This window comes from Bison bison, unplaced genomic scaffold (assembly GCF_000754665.1).
Source record: "Bison bison bison isolate TAMUID 2011002044 unplaced genomic scaffold, Bison_UMD1.0 scf7180017864043, whole genome shotgun sequence".
In the NCBI taxonomy this organism is placed as follows: domain Eukaryota; kingdom Metazoa; phylum Chordata; class Mammalia; order Artiodactyla; family Bovidae; genus Bison; species Bison bison.
In genome coordinates this window covers 3,657,364-3,672,215 of record NW_011494615.1, presented here as the reverse complement: position 1 = coordinate 3,672,215, position 14,852 = coordinate 3,657,364, and the positions used below count along the sequence as shown (strand labels likewise).

Below are 14,852 nucleotides of genomic sequence, written 5' to 3'. Positions count from 1 at the left end.
CTGCTGGGACCCGTGAGCTGGTCTTCCAGCAGGTAGGTGTTGTGCGAGGACGACACCAGGTAGTGGCTGAGCGGCTGGGCCATGTCCTGGTAGACGCGCCGGTGCGCCAGGTCGAAGGCGCTGCCGTCAGCCGAGAGCAGGTACATAAGAAAGCCGTCCTTGGTCATCTGACGCTGCGCCTTGGCTGGAAGGCGGAGGCGGGAGGGCGACTGCAGGTCAGAGCGCCCTGGGAGCAGGGCCCCCACAGCCCCGCCTCCCATCCTGAGCTGGTGCTCGCGTATCTCTTGGAAAGGGGGTAAGTTTGAGTCTCTTGACCAGACCGTGACTATACCCCAGCATGGGGCTCTGTCTCCTTCTCTTCTGTCCCAGACTCGGTGAGGCCCCCCGAGGGCAGGACTTCATCACCTCCTTCTCCAGGACTGGGCCCCCATCTGACGTCTTAAAGCGTTGTGCCCAGCATGGGCTGGGAAATATCGCCCAGGGGCCCTGGAAATGGCTGAGGCGTCCCCTGCCCTCCAGCTCCCTACTCGGGCTGCCGTCTCCCCAGGGGCCTTCCCGCCGTGTCGGGCCCGGAACTGCAGTTCACAGGCCCTCACCCGTCTCGCTGGGTTCGTAGCGCTCAATGAGGGAGAGAGCCAGTGCAGGCCCCGCCTCCTCCTCCCGCTGCTGGTGCTGCAAGAAGGTCACCAACTGATCCACCGACAGGGTCTCCTTGGAGCCCGTGGCCTCCTCGAAGGTGCGGTCGATCTCCTTCCTCTGGGTCAGTATCTTGTAGAAGGTCTCTATCTCCTCATCCTCCAGGGAGTCTGTCTGAGAGTGGTCACATTCCTGCAGAGCCAGGACGCCAGGTAGGCAGGGCTCAGAGCAGGTCCCAAGCTGTGTTCCAGACACACTGCCAGGCAGACCCAGCCCTCGCTTCCTGCCTCACCTTGAAGATCTTTCGGGCATAGCTGTCGTCCACCTGAATGTTGAGCTCCTTCAGAAAGTTTTGTAGCTCTTTGAAGCTCATCTTGTTGTCCTTGTTTTTGTCAGCTTTTCGCAAGCAGGAATGAATCCAGCTGGGCAAGAGGTAAGGAAAGAACCCCAGGAGCCGTGGTACCCCCCAGGTCCCAGCCAGAGGCATGGTTCAAGCTCACGGTCAACTCCCAGGCCCAGGTGGACTGAGGGCCCCTATAGACACTGCTCCCCGCAGGCCTGGCTGTTGGCACATCTGCATTTCAGGGGTAAGACCTGGTAGCCTCTTTGGAGGAAATATGACATCCAATGAAAGAGTCTTTTTCCTACTTTCTGGCTTTGAACCCAGAAAAATTTGAAATTTGAAATTTTGAAATTTTAAAAAATGTTAATTTTCTCACTCTAAAAGGTTCATTACAGACAGTTGAGAAAATGAAGAAAAGTAAACAAAGGCCCCACAGTTCTATCAGCCAGGGGTATCCACTGTTAACATTTCAAGGTATGTCCTTTTGCTTTACAACATACAATTATTACTCAACTTGACTAAAGCCTTTAAGGCTTTTTTAGTAGGAAACAGCAGATTTCAAGCCACTGATCAAAGGTGGGGACATCACATGCAAAAACAAAGCCTGGATCATGGTGTCATGATTGCGGTGCTTTGGTCCCCACTTCTTTCCCTCTATCTCTCCCATCAGCCTTGAACTTGAGTACTATAGAAGGAGAGGTTCCATACTACATTCCACAGAAAACAGAGAGCTGATTATAGAACAAGAAAATGGGAACTCATGAGCACAATGAAAACATGATAGCAGGTTTTGGGAAGAAATCAGAAAGGAAACCGTAAGATAAATCACGCCATATCAACATTTTTAAAATTCTGAGGATCAAATAAAGAAAAAACAAAGTCATCTATCTGACAGACTGGAGGAAGCATTTGCAGCAAAGTTTTTGAATTAATTAAAAAGAAAAGAGTATGATGACCCTAAAAACTAAATGAGAAAGGGATGTAAACCAAACTTTTACAAACATTGATAGTAATCAAAGATACTAACAGTTTGGAAATAAGATGCAATTTCTTAGATGATAAAATCAGCAACTTAAAGGTATATTCCCACTGCAAGTAAGGGTGAGGTGAAATGGACACTCTCATCCATCAGTTGGACAAAGTAAACTGGAACAACCCTTAGGAAGGTAATGTAGAGATAGCAACCTGTTACACCAGTTGACTCAGTAATTCCACTTCTAGCAGTCCATTGGTAAGGAAGCACTTCTGAATACTGAAAGGTTTTATGAACACAGTCCTTTGCAGTGTTATTTATAGAGGTAAAAGAATAAAAACAAATGAAACGTCTGACAGTAAAAGAATGGATCACTAATTTATAGTACATCCACTCAGTGGAACAGTACACAGTCATTAAAGCCGAGACTTTTCGCTTCCATGCATTGGAGAAGGAAATGGCAACCCACTCCAGTGTTCTTGCCTGGAGAATCCCAAGGACGGGGGAGCCTGGTGGGCTGCCGTCTATGGGGTCGCACAGAGTCGGACACGACTGAAGCGACTTAGCAGCAGCATACTAACACAGGGAACTAATTATGACATAATGGTACATAAAAAATGATACAGATGTATTAATCTTCATTATTTTTGGCAAATGCACCACTAGACAAAATGAAATGCATCAAGAAAAGATTAAAGGGAGAACTCAAATGTCAGTAGTTTCTGGAGGAGGCAGGTTTTCTGGGCCTTAAAGCTTCATTCTAACATATCCATATAGTTAAATTTGTATTTATATATATAAGTATGTTTTATGTAAATATATGTATACATTTACATAAAAAAAAATTATGGTAGAATTCCAGGTTAAAAAAAATACAAGTTCACAGTGGTCCACCCAAGCATAAGGTCCCAGTGCTGATTGCTCTTCAGCAGGCTGGAATGGCTTTAAGACCTCAAGATTTAGGCAGAAGAAGCCTGCAGAGGGCATGAGATTGTCCAAGCACAAGCCTGTGCAAAAGGAGTGACTGTCAGAAAAGTGCCATAGAACTGGGCTGTTAGGAAAGCTCAAAATTGGGCTTCCCTGTGCCTCAGTGGTGAAGAATCTGCCTGCCAATGCAGGAGACACAGGTTCAATCCCTGGTCTGGGAAGATCCCACATGCCTCAGAGCAACTCAGCCTGTGTGCCCCAATTATTGAGCCTGTGCTCTAGAGCCCAGGAACCACAACTATTGAGTCTGGAAACCTAGGGCCTGTGCTCAGCAACAAGAGAAGCCACTGCAATGAGAACCTGCACATTGCAACTAGAGAAAAGCCCAGGCAGCAATAAAGACCCAGCACAACCAAAAATAAATAAATAGATAAAATTGTTTATTAAAAAAAAAAAGTTCAAAGTCAGGCAGACAAAGCCTTGAGAAAAACACTTAAAAGCCCCTGAAATGCTGAAAAGCATACAATAAAGCGAATCTACAGAGTTCAAAATGTGTCCCCCAAAGGAGCTGGATATACACTAGCAATGAGTAAAGTAATCAGAAAATGAGTTTAAGAAAATAATTCCTTATAGTAGCATCAAAATGAATAAAAATACAAATTCTTTTAATGCATACCGTATACTCTGAAAGTCACAAAACACTGTTGATAGAAATTAAAGATCTAAATAAATGGAAAGATACCCCATATTTGCAGATCAGAAAGAAGGCTTGATACTGTTAAATGAGGAATACTCTCCAAATTAATCTATGGATTCAACACAATACCTGTCACAGTCATGCTGGCTACTTTGCAGAAACTTACAACCCCATCCTCAAATTCGTATGGAAATTCAAGGGGCCTAAAACAGTCAAAGCATTCTTGAAAAAAATAAATTTGGAAGACTCACACTTCAGGATTTCAAAGGTTCCTACAAAGTTACAGTAACTAAAACGTTGTGGTGTTGGTGCAAGAATAGACATTTAGATAAATGGAATTTAGGTAAATGGAACAGAGGACTTCCCCAGTGGCCCAGTGGTTAGAACTCCACGCTTCCACAGGGGTTACGGATTCAGATCCCTGGTTGTCCCCCTGTGTGGCGTGGCCAAAAAAAAAAGGACAAATGGAATAGAGAGTAAGGCAGTAAACTCTCATATTTATGGTCAATTGATATTTGACAGGGGTATAAAGATAATTCAATGAGGAAAGAATAGTCTTTTCAACAACTGTATGTCTACATGCAAAAGAAATATGAAGTTGGATCTCTCATATCACACCATACACAGAATTTACAGAAACGAACTCAGAGTGCACCAGAGACCTAAATGCAAGTGCTAAAACTATAAGAAAAAATATGAGTAAATGTTTGTGTCTTTGAGTTAGGCTAAGCCTTCTTGCTGGTAAGTTGCTTCAGTCATGTCCGACTCTATGCGACCCCATAGACGGCAGCCCACCAGGCTCCCCGTCCCTGGGATTCTCCAGGCAAGAACACTGGAGTGAGTTTCCATTTCCTTCTCCAATGCATGAAAGTGAAAAGTGAAAGTGAAGTCGCTCAGTCATGTCCGACTCTTCGCGACCCCATAGACTGCAGCCTACCAGGCTCCTCTGCCCATGGGATTATGACAACAAAAAACACAGGCAACAAAAGCAAAAGGTAAATATGTTAGAGCTCACTGAAACAAAAAATTCTGTGCTTCAGAGAAACCCACCAAAATAAGAACAGAACCCACAGAATGGGAGAAATTAATTGCAAAGCATATATCTGGTAAGAGACTTGTGTTTATAATATTAAGAAAAAACTCTCACAACTAAATAATAGGAAGGTAACGCAATTAAAAAATGGGCCAGAGATCTGAATAAACATATCTCCAGAGGAGATGTACAAAAGCACATAAAAATGGTCAATATCATTAATTATAAGGGAAATGCAAATCAAAACCACAGTAAGATACTTATTTTAAAAAGAAAATAACCAGAGTTGGTAAGGATGTGGAGAAATCGGAAGCCTCGAGCGCTGTTGGTGGAGACGTAAAGTGGTGCTCGCTATGGCAAACAGTAGAGTGGTTCCTCAAAAAGCTGAAAATAGGATTACCAGATGATCTCACAGTTCCACTTCTGGGTATGTACCCCAAAGAATTGAAAACAAGGTCTCAGATACTTGTACACTCATGTTCATAGCAGCATTATTCACAATAGACAAAAAGTGGAAGCAACCCAAGTGTCCAGTAGTGGGCGAATGAATGAAGTGTGGTGCATACATACAATGGAATATTGTTCCTATTAAAAGGATGGAAATTCTAACATGTGACAACATGGAAGAAACTTGAAGACATTGTGCTAAGTGAAATAAGCCAATGGCAAAATGACAAATACTGTATGAGTCCACTTATATGAGGAACCTAGAGTAAGCAAGTTCATAGAGACAGAAAGTACAGTAGCAGTTGCCAAAGGCTGGGGGAGGCTGGAATGCAGAGCTACTGTTCAATGGGTACAGAGTTTCAGTTTTACAAGATGAAGAGTTCTGGAGGTGGCTGAACTACAGTGTGAATGTACTTAACACTACTGAACTGTTCACCTAAAAATGCTTAAAACATCGAATTTTATGCATATATTACCATAATTTAAAATTAAATAGGTCCATTAAAAAGAACAACAAATGGGCAAAGGATCTGTTGAATAGCTATTTCTCCAAAGAGATATACAAATGTCCAGTAACCACATGTAAAGATGTTCAGCCCATTAGCTATCAAGGAAATGCAAATCAAAACCACAGTGAAATGCTACTTCAAACCCACAGGATAGCTGTCATAAAAAAGGGCAGATAACAAGGATTAGTGAAGACGTGAAAAGTCAGAACCCTCATACACTGCTGGTGGGAGTATAAATTTCCTCTCTGGAAAATAGGTAGTTGTTCAGAAGTCTAAATATATAGTTACCACAAGACTCAGAAATTCTAGGTATGTATCCAAGAGAAATGAGAATGTATGTCCACACAAAAACTTACACACGAATGTTCAGAGCAGCATTATTCAGAGAAGCAGAAACCCAAATGGCCATCACCTGCCGGTTGGATAAATAAAATGTGGAATAGCCAGAAAATGGAATATTATTAGGCACACAGAATAAAGTACCGATACAGGCTATGACGCGGACAAACCCTGTTGTTTAGCCGCTAAGTTGTGTCCGACTCTTGGCAACCCCATGGACTATATAAGCCCACTAGGCTCCTCTGTCCATGGGATTTTCCAGGCAAGAATACTGGAGTGGGTTGCCATTTTCTCCTCCAGAGGATCTAAATTCCCGACCCAGTGACTGAACCCATGTCTCCCGCGTTGGCAGGCAGATTTTTTTTACCGCTGAGCCACCAGTGTGTCTCCATAACATTATGCTAAGTGAAAGAAGCCTTCACAAAAGACTGTAGAATTCCATTTATATAATAAGTCCAGAAAGACAAAGTATCAATAGATTGGTGAGACAGGAAGTAGATTAGTGGTTGTCTAGGCCTTGGGGGCTGTGGGGAAATGGGAACTGCTAAAGAGTATGGGTTTCTTTTTAGAATGATGAGGATATTCTAAAATTCATTGGCTGATGGGTTGCATAACTGTGAATACACTAAAAAGCATGGATTTGTACACTTCTGGTGGATGATTTACGTGGTAAGTGAATTATATCTCAATAAAGCTGTCATAAAAAAAAGAGTTGGTACTGGTTCCACCCTAATCCTATATACCAGAAGCCTGACCTCTTTGAACCATAGACTAGGGCATTGTTGTGCACCTAGATTTTGAAGTGAATTTGTTTCTAGCCCCCTGGCTGGCCTGCATACCAGGCCTGGGAGAACTTGATCACTCCCCAAAGAATGGCACAGGGATAGAGGTAAGTGGGAGTGGACCATGGCCTCCCGAACTCCCAGAGAGAAAAAAAAAAAAAATGCAGTAACTCTAGGAAACATTAAAATGTCTAAGTCTAGGGGACTTCCCTGGTGGTTCAGTGGTTAAGAGTCAGCCTCCAATGCAGGGGGTTCAGGTTCCATCCCTGGTCAGGGAACTGCCCACATGCTGAACAGTACGGCCAAAAAAAAAAAAAATCTTTAATAGATAAAATTAGAAAAAGAAAACTAAGACTTTTTAAAAAAGATACATAATATTTTTTTTAAGTCTAAGATTAGGTCTCCCATTGAAGCAGGCAGCTCCCCTCAGCCTCCCCAGTCTCCCAGCTCTATGCTGGTTATAGCGAGGGGACGAGGGACATCACGGAGCTGCACTGCTGTCTGGCCCTTGGGTCAGAGTAGACAAAAGAGGGCCCAAGTACCTTCCCTGCTTCCCCCAACTGTGTTCTCTCAATGTGATGTATTTGGAGACAGAGCCTTGAGAGACTTAGGTAAGACCATGAGTGGGGCCCTTGTGATGGGATTAGTGCCCACGTAAGAAGAGACACCAGAGATCTTGCTCACTCTCTCTTCCCGCCTTCCCCCCACATCCCGCCCCCCGCCCCCAACATTTTAAGACAGAAGATAGCCATCTACAAGCCAGAAAGAGAGCTCCCACCAGAACCCGACCCTGCTTGGCCCCTGATCTTGGATTTCCAGCCTCCAGAACTGTGAGCAAATTAATTTCTGTTGTTTAAGCCACCCAGTCTATGGTATGTTGGCCCAAGCCAGGTGTCTTCCATACTGAGGCTGCCCTGGGGATAAGCATAGCCAGTAGCCGCAGGCTGGGTCTGGGTCCACTGCCCCCAAAAGGATACTGTCGCAGCTTCTGCTGCTGGTCCATGGAGCCCGAGTGGTGGATGATTTTGCCCAGGCCCTGCACCCAGTGCTGGGCATCGGCTGGTGATGGGGCAATGAGGTCTAGAGTATTGCGCTGGTCCTTGAAGACTATGGAGAAGCAGCGATTCTCAGGCACATCCCGAGCAAACTTCTCCAGGCCCTCTGTGCGGTGCCCCATCCGCACCTCCTGGATGTCCTCGATGGAGACTGCGGGAAGGGGGTGGGGGCAGAGAGAGAGCTGTGAGGGGCAGGAGGATGGTCAGAGTGGGGACAGAAAGAGGCTGACATGGAGGAGGAAAGGGGGACACAGCTGCAGCAGGCAGAGTGGAAATGCCCAGGGAGAGGGAGGTTGACTTTAGGGCGGGAAGGGCTCCTATGGTCCCAGGCCCCCTGTTTCTGTGCTGGGAGGAAGTGGGGCCCCTGGGAGAGGATCGGGGCAGGGCAGGGCTCTCAGTGACTGGAAGAGGCCACTCTGGAGCTTGGGGCCTGTGACGGAGGGGTGGCCACATGCTTTCCTGGTGTACTTGACTTTGGGCCCTTTCCCTCCCTCCAAGACAGCCATGAGAGCCTCCAGGCTCTTCTGACCACTCAGGAGCCTGGAGCCACCCTCAGTCAGCCCTGGCCCTGGGGTTTGGAGACAGAGGTCCACTGACAGGGAAAAGTGCTTGTGTCGGGAGCAGCCAGGGCCTTGCCTGCATGCATCTATGGGTCCTGATCTCAGGGAGCCCCTTGGGAGGGCTGGTGCTCCAGGATCCCAAGAGGTAGACTGGAGGGTGCCCCTGGGGGTCTGAGACCATGTCATTCTATCCTTGGGGACAGCAGGGGGCCCTCCTGGGGCAGCCCAGCTTTCCTAGCTTCCGGGAGCAGCGAGGCCCTGCTTGCCCCACTTCAACCCCAGGGTGCCTCCTGACCTGGCTGTGAGCCACTCCCTACAGCTGGGCTCGTGCTGGGCCTCCCATCATCTGGAGCCAGGTTCTGCCCCTGCCCCAACCCCATCCCAAGCCATCCACATCCACCTTCCCTGGGTCGAGACCAGCTCTGGCCAACAGCCTGCCTGTCCTTCCTGGTGAGTGCCCAAGGGCCTCCAGGTCACCTGCAGGCCCCATGTGTGAGGCATATGCCATCCCAGGCAGCAGGCTCTGAGGTGTGAGACACACAGACCCTGGGCTGTCTGGGGTGCAGGGGATATTCCTGTTTAATCCCTCCCTGCACCTTCCCCAGCCCTGCCAGGCCCCACACTGGCTGCAGCTGCCCCAGACTGGGAGTGAAAACAGGAAGCCAGGGTGGTGGGGGCCAGCTCCCCACCCACTCCAGAGAGAAAGTCCAGATGCCTTCCTGACTGATAACCCTTGTCTGTCTGCGGTAACCAAAGCGGAGGGAGGCTAGTGGGGTCGGGATCAGGGAGGCAGTGGAGACTTGGGGTGCAGGAAGCAGAGACACAGCACTGGGAGACTGCCCCCCGTCCGCTGCTCCTGGCCTCAGTTTCCCCGGGGGTGGAGCGCAGGCTCACTGCTCACCAGGAGGAGGGAAGCAGATGACAGGCATGCCCAGCCCAGAGCTGTCTCTGTGTCTTGGACACTCCTCACCTGAGCACTCCTGATGCCCAACCCCCAGGCTATCGCCCCTGTGGCCCTCCCTGTCAGGATTAAGGCCCTTCACTCACAGCCCTCCTGCGTTCGTATCCCTGCACCTCTGCTCATGCTGGGTCTCTGGGCTGGGAGCTCCCTTCTGCCCTTCTGCCCATAGCTGTCCTGGTACAAGGTCCCCATCTCACCGGCCCACGTCTAGCAAGGCCCAGATCTCCTACTCCTCCATCTGTCCCCTGCCCACCCCCGACAAGTGCTTAGCACACACTGGGAACCATGCACACGTCCTGGCTGGTGGATGGGCTTCCGGGAGTCCCCAGGGCTCGAAGAGTACGATGCCCCGTTCCCACGGTGCCGCCGACTCCCAGCATCTAACAGGAAAGCCTGTATCAGGGCCGAGGTCTGTGAAGGAGCCTGGCTGGAGCCACAGACAGAGGCAAGGGCTGGGTCACTCCTGTCTTATGTGACCGACATGTGTGCAGTGTCATTTTCTGAGAGCCCTTCTGGCTCCATCCCCTCCGACCCTGCCCTCCCCTGCTCAGACCTCCCACGGCCCACGGCCCACATCTCCCAGGACCCAGCCAGGCTCCCTCCATCGGACCCTGCTGCGGGCCTGCAGGCCACACCTTCTCAGGATTCTGTCCAGTGTCCTGGGGCCTGGCAGACCCTCCCTTTCCTCCTCCCACCTGAGCCTCTGTCTGGTCTCATTCCCCAGAGACCTGCTTAGTGGGCTCACCCAGCCTGCATCCCCTCCACAGCCAAGGGCAGGTGATTGGGTGATGAATTTCCAGGGACTTGGACTGCGAGAGAACAACAGCTGCAGTGATCTTTCCATACTACCAGCCACATATGGCTATTCACATATAAATTAGTTCAAATTCAGTGAAATTAGGGATTCAGCTCCTTAAGCACGGTAGCCATGGTTCAAGTGCTCGAGGGCCACAGGTGGCTAGTAGCTGACATATTGGACAGCACAGCTATAGAACATGTCCATTATCACAGAAAGTTCTTTTGGATAGCTTTGGTCTAAACTTTTCCCACCAAGTAAAGGTGCAGAGGGAACCTCTCATTTTGCAAAATGTTTGGGGCGTTCTGTGTTGGCAGAGCTGCAGAGCTTGCTTCCTAAGACCTTGCAGGAGGCACTCTCCATCTTCAGGCTTGAGCTCTGAATTCCTAGACCTTTTCTGAAGCTTCCAGAAAGCCCTCAGGCCCACAGCCTCACCAACCAAGGCCTCTCTATGCAAGTGCCAGCCTGCTCCACCCCAACCTGCCTGTCCTGGCTCCAGCCCAGGGAGGAGCTGCCTCCTGTGGCCCCACCTCTCATCCTGTCCACCAATACCCGGAAGGGCCTTATCTGCCCTTGGACTTTGGGCCTTACCACACCTGAGTCCTGATCCATCCGCCCAACTTCCCTCCTTCCCACAAATGTCTGGGTGGATACCTGTGCGCGCTGGTAACACTGTTCGTTCCCTCCTTACTTGGGAGCCGGACTTTTCCCGTCTGTGGCCATGGCTGTGTATCCCCACTTCGAAAAAGCGTGAGCGTCTCCATCTGTGGTCCACGACTGCCCTCTCTAGCCCAGACTAGGCCTCAGTTTCCCTATCAGTGATCTAACTGACTCCCTTCTCCGAGCCTGGCCGCCTCAGATCCCCCATACCTGATATCCTGGTTGCATGACTGACCGCTGCCCCGCCAGGCCAGGCCTCAGTTTCCCTACCTTTGGTTGTGGTTCACGATTGACCTTCAGCCCCACCCCTCCCCCAGCCAGTGTCAGTTTCCCCATCAGAGCGCAGGAGCAGCACCCTGCCCCTCCCCACTCATGATACTCATGGTGCTCTGGGAGCACTCACACAGCTGGGATTCCGGGGTCCTCATGACCTTGCGGGACTCCTGCCAGATGGTCTTGCAGTCCTCCTGCAGCTTGTAGAAGCGTTCTCTCCGCCATGAGTTGGACTTCACCTTCAAGAGTTGGCCGCCCTTCAGCAGTGCCTGTAGGTCCTTGTCATCCTGTAGGCCTGGGGGGCAGAGCTGGTAAGATGCCACCTCCTCTAGGGTACCTGCTGCTCCAGCCCCATGCTGGCTCCTTTTTCACCAGCCTCATCCTCAGCGCTCTGTTCACTCCTTCCACCACCCTTGCTCCAACCTGATTCAGGAGCCCCGCCTTCAGGCATCTCTGACTCCAGCTGAGGCTGTGCAAGCCTTAGGATACCCACCTGTTCAAGGCCACACTTTATATGTAATGATCTGCAACCCACAGCTGAATGGACAAAGAACACCTGGGGGACCAGACCCCTAGAAAATGGCCTGGCTCCAAAAGACTTGGTAGGCTCCTCACTATCACACCTAGGGGTCAGAGTGACCTGAAGGAAGCTAGGACCAAAGATCAGGCAGAGCAGTAAAGAAGAGGGGTAAACACAGGCAGAAATGGATCCCAGAGCACCATGAGTATCATGAGCCCAACAGCCTCCCTAGTCTAATGGCTCTGGAATCGTGTATTGGGTCCAGGCGAGGCCTGCTGAGATGCCTCATCCCTCCCTGTCCACCCCATCTCTGAGTGGCCTGGGTCTGGGACTTCTCAGGGTAGAGTAGCCCAAAGGCATAGTGCAGGCCTTTCCGAGGCTGAGGCAGCACCTGGCCCAAGGCCCCGAAGTAGAGGAACCCTAACTGCCTGGCCCCCTCCCACCCGGCTCCTTTCAGAGATGCAGGCTGGCCTGGGGGGTGGGCTCCCAGAGAGACAGTGTCCTTCGTCCCACCAGACCCAAGCAGGAGACACCAAAGGGGCACCAGGCCTGGTTTCATAGCATCCCTCATCCCAAGCAGACCCTGTGCCAACTGTGATCAAAGAGGGACCCCACACCACCATAATGACCCATCAGTATAACTAACGGTGAAATGCACATCTCGAGCCTATCACCCAAGCCACATGGAGCCCAGCAGCCAGCACTGTTCAGAGCCAAGAGACCACCTCACCTCCCTTCTGTCCCCCAAGTGAAAACTCTGTGGCTTTTCAGCAGTCTTTATCCTGCTCGAGCAGAGTGGAGGCTTCAGAAGCCGTGCGTGTCTAGTGTGAGGGGCCTGTGCCTAGGCCTACAGGCTTTTCTTGTCTCAACCCAGATCCCCAGCCCCAGATAGGTTCTCCCACTTTATCCATGACCCCACTTCCTACCCCCCAGCCAGCCTGCTCCAGATGCACACAGGACCTACAGAATCTTCTGGACCACTTCCCCAGGCCTCAGCCTCTATCCCTCCCTAGTCACCCTCCTCCAGTGGGAACATAGCCCCATGCTAACACTTCCCCCTCCACGATTTTAGGCAACTTCCTTCCCTCTCTGAACCTCTATTCCGCCATCAGCACTGGGTGATGTCTGATGTGACCTTCCCTCACCTTTGTTCCAAGTCTCTCCACCCCCCGCCTAAGGCAGTGTCAGCAGTTCCCCTTCAGCCCCTTCAGCAGGGGAGGCCCAGTGAAGGAGAAGGCTCCTACAGAATGTCCTCAACTGGTGGCTATGTCTGGGGGGGGCTCAAGAGAGAGAACGGAGACAAGGTTGTTCCCACTGCCTTCCAGAGGAAAGAGCTGCCTCAGCCTCAGCTCAGCTGGGGGATCCCACTGTCCCTCCCGAGGCTGAGGTCAGCTGAGAGGGACATCCCCTTGCCCTCTGCTTGCACTCCCCTCCCCCCACCCCCGCCCAACTGGGGCATCTAGGGGTGCACACACATAGCACAGATGGGAGTCGGGGCACAGGGTCGGAAGCCTGTGGGAGCTCCACCCTCCAGTTCTGGAAAACACCGTGAGCAGACGACACATTCATCCTGTCCTGGAGCCAGACTGTGGCCCTGTCGGCGGTCAGGCAGAGATAAGTCCCTTGGCTGCCTACATGGCTTCCGGAACACAGACCTTGGTCCCAAAGGGGGTCTTGATAATAGTGACCCTCCAGGCTGCTGGGAAACCTAAGCAGATACCTCCTTCTCTGAGCTTCATTTGAGGCCCTTTTGTTTCTGAGGCCTTTGGTCTGCCCCCGGCCCTTGCTCCCGTAGCAGCCAGAAGGTCCATAGGCACCCCTTCATCCAGCCCCACTCACTCAGCTATACAGCATCTTCTCCTGTGGGAAGGTGGCAAAGAGGGGCCTCTGAGCTCAGGGACTCCTGGGTTGACCTTGCAGCCTCATCAGTCTGCCCAGGCTAGTGGCACACAATGAGGTGGCTGTATGGGGAGTGCAGAGAGGCTGCAGTGCTCATAGGGGTGTATGATGCCAAGAGCCCTGCCCATGTACCTAGGGTGATGCCTGATGAAGACAGACTGAGTCTGGGATGCAAAGCAGTGCACAGCTACACAGATATAGCCACACACACAGTCACACAGTCCACCATACTCATCATACACTGCCATACACAACCAGGAAGAGACAATGGGCCACACACAGTGACACACATTGTTACATGGAGTCACACACAGCCAAACAAGGTACCGTGCCGGAACATCATCATTGTCATAATAACAGTAGCCACCGTAATAATAGTTCACATTTCAATAAGATCCTGTTCTTAGCACATGTATTTAATCACCCCAACAACCCTATGAGGAAGGCAATACTGTTCCCATTTTACAGATGATGAAACTGAGGGTCAAGGAAGTTACACGGTGGAGTTGGGACTCAGAAGCCTGCCCACAGCATCAGTGCTAGGAAACGTTACCTTATGCAGCCACCACCTGTGCACGCTGCCACGAAGAGCAACAGCAGAAAATCTATAGAACACACACCCCATAACACAGATGACAGAATCACCCAGTTGTCTGGGTCACCCACTGTCACATCTGTCTCCCACAGTCAAACATGGTGTGCAGCATCACACATCACACACTGTCACACTGGTGCCATTTGATTACACAGCATTGCATATCCTCATTGCTGCACAGTGGTCCCAAGTACCATACAAGTGACAGAATTACCACTAGGCGTGTAAGCAAGATGGTTTGAGAGTGGCAAGGGGCAGGGTAACCATTCCCCCCAGTACATGGCAACCCTGCAAAAACAGCCCCACTGCGAGTCATACACTCACAGAAGTACTAAACAGGTCCAGGCTCCAAGACACACAGTCTGCGTCCTGCCCCAGCTGCCTTTCCAGCCTCCCCTGATCTCGGGGCCCCTGAATCCCTTACCCAGCCTCTGCCCATTGAGCGCTGCCACCTTGCGGCTCTGTTCCTGCAAGTAGAGCTCTCTGGAGCGGCTCAGTCTCCGGCTCGGCCTCCGGACCCCAAAGCACTGCATGACGTTCCGAAGTGACCCTGCCGCCCAGCAAACCTGGCCCAGGACAGTGTGGCGTCCAGAAGGCAGCCGCGGCCCTAGGGTGGGAACCACCTCCTCGGAGGGGTAGCAGCGGCGGAGACCTGGAGTAGGTGCAGAGACCGGGAGTAGGTAGGCGGGGCTAGAACCAGTGGGGGCGGGGTCTGGATGGATGGGTGGGGCTTTGAGTCTAGAGGCGGAGCGATACAGAAATCAGCACTGACGGGGCGGAGCCATATCCTAGAAGGCAGGGCCAGTTCCAGAGGGGGAGAACGGATGCCTCCGGGAGATGACGGGAG

General features: G+C 50.8%; 1 protein-coding gene across 1 annotated transcript in view; it reads right to left on the bottom strand.

Moving 5' to 3' along the window:
• PLCD1 (phospholipase C, delta 1) overlaps window positions 1–14,679 on the bottom strand; it is a 17,622-nt gene extending 2,943 nt beyond the window's left edge. The window contains exons 1-6 of the mRNA XM_010835576.1: window positions 14,430–14,679; window positions 11,122–11,286; window positions 7,664–7,892; window positions 929–1,058; window positions 597–828; window positions 3–184 (exon numbers count right to left, since the gene is read on the bottom strand). Of these exons, the coding sequence (XP_010833878.1) occupies window positions 3–184; window positions 597–828; window positions 929–1,058; window positions 7,664–7,892; window positions 11,122–11,286; window positions 14,430–14,538 (1,047 nt within the window). The 5' untranslated portion in view covers window positions 14,539–14,679. The remainder of the gene's footprint in view (window positions 1–2; window positions 185–596; window positions 829–928; window positions 1,059–7,663; window positions 7,893–11,121; window positions 11,287–14,429) is intronic.
• Window positions 14,680–14,852: the final 173 nt, after the last annotated feature.